The sequence below is a fragment of the Zingiber officinale genome, chromosome 6B (genome assembly GCF_018446385.1).
Source record: "Zingiber officinale cultivar Zhangliang chromosome 6B, Zo_v1.1, whole genome shotgun sequence".
NCBI lineage: Eukaryota > Viridiplantae > Streptophyta > Magnoliopsida > Zingiberales > Zingiberaceae > Zingiber > Zingiber officinale.
In genome coordinates this window covers 109,321,972-109,326,421 of record NC_055996.1, presented here as the reverse complement: position 1 = coordinate 109,326,421, position 4,450 = coordinate 109,321,972, and the positions used below count along the sequence as shown (strand labels likewise).

Sequence of the window (4,450 nt, the reverse complement as noted above, 5' to 3'; positions counted from 1 at the left end):
GGCCTTTGTCTAGACTCCCCCCTAGTTTATAGGTGCTGACATTTTGTTGGATCATCTCCATGTGCGTAGGATCGGAGGGAAGCTTCTTCTAGGAGAGAAAGGTTAACTACTAGTCAACCACCAATCCACAGTATCCAACGCGTCATCTCTACAGTTTTCAGACAAGATCAACAAACATTATTTTGGATACATGAAACAACATTATTTTGGATACATGAAATCTGGTTGTGAATACAACCAAAATGATCTGGTTTACAGGATTGTTTGAGCAAGAAGAGCTGAAGGCCTGAATTGCCATAGCAGTTGTTCCCCTACTGAATTACTTGTGTGTTTAGCCTTTACAAGCTTAATCACGAAGGGATTTTCAATGGACGAATAGTAAAGTCTAATAAATCTCCATGCAAGTTTATGCACATCTTCTCATTTTTAAATTGGCAAAGGAAAATAATTTTTTTCCCGTTTATTGAGGGAACTGTAAAACTACATTGACAGCACAATATTTTCTAATTTTATGTCTCATCATTTTGCTGTTCTCTTCACCAAAGAAATGCCACTTGGATCCCCTCCCAACTCTTCAAACACCACAAGGTAATTCCCAGTTGGATTTAACCATGATCGAGGAACATGATACCTGACATTTAAAACCAATAATTAGTTAGTGTTGAAGGTTGAAACCCTATCTCCAAATTTGCAAACTGGTTAGCCTGGTCTAGGTTTCGAAAGATTGTGTACTCACCATTTTTGAGAAGGTTCTCCACAGTTGCTCAGACATTTCTTCTGATTGTACTTGCCACGGTAATCACAGCTCCTACAATTGCCTGATGCCTTGTTAGCAGGCCAGTAGCGGCCAATGCCCTGCCCATTGATCCATATCTGACCTTTCCCCATGCTGCTCATGTCCAAAGCCAATGGCTCATTTCCAGATGGAGCATTGAAGTAGGCCTGCACAGTGAGACCAACTTAAGGTCGCCACTCCTACAAAGTAAGGGTCATGCTGATACTCCACTGACCTTGTACCAGGTGAAGGGCTGGTCCTTGGCTGCATCTCCCCACTTAACTGAAGAACTGCCACTAGCAGTGTGCAGATTCAAATGCTCACCATGTGTACCAATCTGCAAAGTGCAAACACATCATTTTCTTTCTCAGATACTAATCAGAAAGGAAATGTCAATAAAGAAATTGAAAAGTGGATAAGGGAAACCTGATAAGTCCATTTCTGTGATGACAAGTCTCTCTTTCCCTCATTAAGGCCATCTAGGGTAACTGGCCCTAGAACACCCACATTCCATGTCTCAAAGTGGTTGCCAATATTCTGAAACAAACACAAGTAAGTTCATCAGTTATGAGATTGATTGTTTTTTATTTTTTTATAGAAATATAGTTTGCACTCACTTGTAAGCCAACTGATACACTCAAAATGGAGATCTTATTGCTTCCTTGCCACATTTTCACATTCCCTGAATAAGTTATCTTTGGATTGTCTACATCACCATACACGAACCCTGTGGAAAATTCACTGTTTAGATGTATAATTTAGCGAGTGAAACGAGATTGGTTAGGCGAGAGCAATACTCACCGAACTTCTGTCCATTGACAAAAACTTGCATGGCATGACCGGCCGACATCACAGTCAGATAAGGCCACTTGCCAGTCTTCAGGAAGTGTTCATCCGGGCTGATGTCGATGCTGAAAGGATTGTTAATATATGGGTCATTGACTTTGCTTCATCTGATCAAAGATTTCAAAAGTAGTTAACTCTCTAATTACATCTTGTTATACTCACTATGTGGTGTACCAAAGGTAATCTGACTTGTCCCATGTCAAGCTTAACTGTTCAATTAGTCCATCTTTTGTGAAGGAACTACTGTCCAATGAGCTGATATCTTCAGTATAGGACTTAAAAGAGAACCCTTCGAACCACGACATCTTAATCTGCGAAGTTGGAGCTGCTACCTGAATCATAATCGAACATTACATTAGTCCCAAAGTCGTTAGCATATAGCGCATTCATGAACACCGAAAATCTTACCTTTGCAGTGTTGAATGTCACGGTTTTGCAATCAGGAAGGACACTAATGGACCAAGCTGGAAGATCATAAGGGAATCCATTGAAAGTGACTCTAACAGCTGAACTAGGATCATTATTAGCAAGGAATGCAGCACAGGCACTGGAGTTCGATCGGAACACATGAGCCTATAAGGAATCAAAGATAAGTTCTTGCCAATTTTTAAACCATTGAAACACTGGAACTAAACAAACCTCTTGACTGTTTCCAAGTTTGGTGACTGTGGGATCCCCTGACACAAGGGCCGGCTCACAGAGTTTGATGGCCTTGTGGAGGTCCCTTAGGTGACCCCATTTAGGTTGCCTCAAGAGCCCTGGAAAAAGGGTTTAGTAGCGTAAACAACAGGTTTTAATAAAATATATATAATTTTTTCATACCATATTCATCAATTGGGGCATCATAGTCATAGCTTGTTGCAATGAAACGGCCACCGGAAGTTCGACCGAAATTTGTTCCTCCATGATACTGCCAATCTTTTTCACTTGAGTGACTTGTTAATTGAAAAATCTAAGTAAAACACAAGATTTTCTTACCATATAGTAATTGATGAAAGATCCCCCTTTCTGTATAAACTTTGCAACTGCATAAGCTACGTCCTCAGCCGGCCTGTAAGGAACTGGGCCTCCAAAAGCAGTGAACCTATGAAAATCGAGACAAATGAATTAATTCAGGATTTTTTTTTTTGATAATTTAAGGGGATAAAATAATTACCAGCCAGTCCAAAGTTCTGTCCAAATACTTGGTTTATTCGGTTTATTTGGAGAGAACCAATCGCAGTAGAAATCATTGCATGTGTTTATCTAAAAACACAACCCAAAAGTGAATTAGTTTTTTTTTCCTTTTTTAAAGAAAAATAAGAAGAAAAAGGGAAAAGAAAAACACTAATTTAACGAGAAGAGATCTATTGGGGACTTACTACTGGATCAGGGGCATCGTCTTGTTTGCACATAACCCATGGAACGCCTGTGCTCAGACCCACAGCCATTTGAGCAGCCCAGTTGGTGTAACGCACAGCCGAAGCACCTCCATGAGATTCTACTATACCGTATTCATTCTCAATCTGCTCAAATTATAAATAAATAAATAATATTTTATTAAAATTTTGTTAAACACTAAAAAAAAAATGCCGACCTGACATAGTATAATGGGGCCGCCCTGTGTCTGAAACAGACCTTCGGCCTGCATCATGGAGACGATCTTCGTCGTAAAACTCTCCATCGCCGCCTTTTGCATTAAAATAAAAGGGATTTTTTTAGTTGGAGATCAAGTTAAATATAAAAAAAAAATAAGGATTTTTATGGGAAATCCTACCTTGAAGGGCCCATTGTCTGTCCTAAACTGGATTCCAGGAACATACTTAAGCCAAACAGGAAATCCTCTGTTTTATAACAGATGAATTACTATCAGCCGATTGCATGGGAAGAGTTTAAAGAAGAAAGAAGGAGAAGAGGAAGAACACGACGTACCCGAAGTTCCATTCTGCGCAAGCATAAGGACCAATTCGAAGATGAACGTAGAGGCCGGCCTCTTTCACCAGCTTGACGAATCGAACGAGGTCGTAATTGCCTCCAAAGTAATACTGTCCTTGAAATCTTTAGTTCAAGAAGAGAGCAGGATTGGAGAACAGAACAATGGAGGAGTTCTAGCAAAACCTGTCCTCGAGAAGGCTCGTGGCCGTTCCAGAACACGTAGCTCTGGATCACATCCAAGCCGCCATCTTTTGCCTTCTGGATAAGGTCTGGCCACATCTGGAGACGATCCCAACAATAAAATTCAAATTTTGCACAATAAAAACTAAGAAATCCAGAGAATAATGTTTCATCCTTACGTCCGGCGTGCTCCTCGGGTAGTGTATCGAACCGGAGATTAAAATCCTCCTCTGACCGTCGATGATCAGCGCCTTATGGTCGTAGCCGACGGAGGCTTCCACCGGCAACGTTGACGCCGACAACATCGCCGCCGCCAGCAGCAGCACCTCCAGCGCCGGGAGCCTGCCGCCGCTCATGGTGGCCTTCCTATCCGTCGTCCTGGCTTCAAAAGCTCCTTCTGAAGTACTGTTTAATCTTGGACTTCCTCTGTTCTCTCTCTATCTGCCAATTTAGTTGAAGTCTGAAAGAGAGGGAGACGGAGGAAAGCGGAGGGAGGCACTGCGCTTTAAGAAGGGGGAAGACTGCGAGCTCCAGATTGGTGGAAAAATGGAGGCTTCTGTGTAACTCACGGTGACGTGGAGACGTCATCCCCGAATTCACATTTTGGCATAGATCGATGTGTGTGCGAAACAGTTATATTCTTAATATATCAGGTAATTAAATTATATCATATCCATAATATATGATAAGGACTTTTAAAACCTTTATTTTGATAAAAAAAATAAAATAAAATTA

General features: G+C 41.1%; 1 protein-coding gene across 1 annotated transcript; it reads right to left on the bottom strand.

Annotated features, from left to right (window-relative positions):
* Nucleotides 1-461: 461 nt before the first annotated feature.
* LOC121990520 (beta-galactosidase-like) lies at nt 462-4,208 on the bottom strand. Its single transcript, XM_042544635.1, has 18 exons — nt 3,895-4,208; nt 3,719-3,814; nt 3,533-3,645; nt 3,378-3,444; nt 3,198-3,290; nt 2,983-3,126; nt 2,778-2,866; nt 2,600-2,705; nt 2,444-2,531; nt 2,261-2,379; nt 2,030-2,194; nt 1,784-1,953; nt 1,577-1,686; nt 1,393-1,502; nt 1,202-1,312; nt 1,011-1,112; nt 737-942; nt 462-631 (listed from the first exon to the last, which is right to left on the bottom strand). Exons 1-18 carry the CDS (start codon nt 4,069-4,071, stop codon nt 520-522), a joined length of 2,178 nt encoding a protein of 725 aa, XP_042400569.1. The 5' UTR covers nt 4,072-4,208; the 3' UTR covers nt 462-519.
* Between the last annotated feature and the right edge of the window lie 242 nt (nt 4,209-4,450).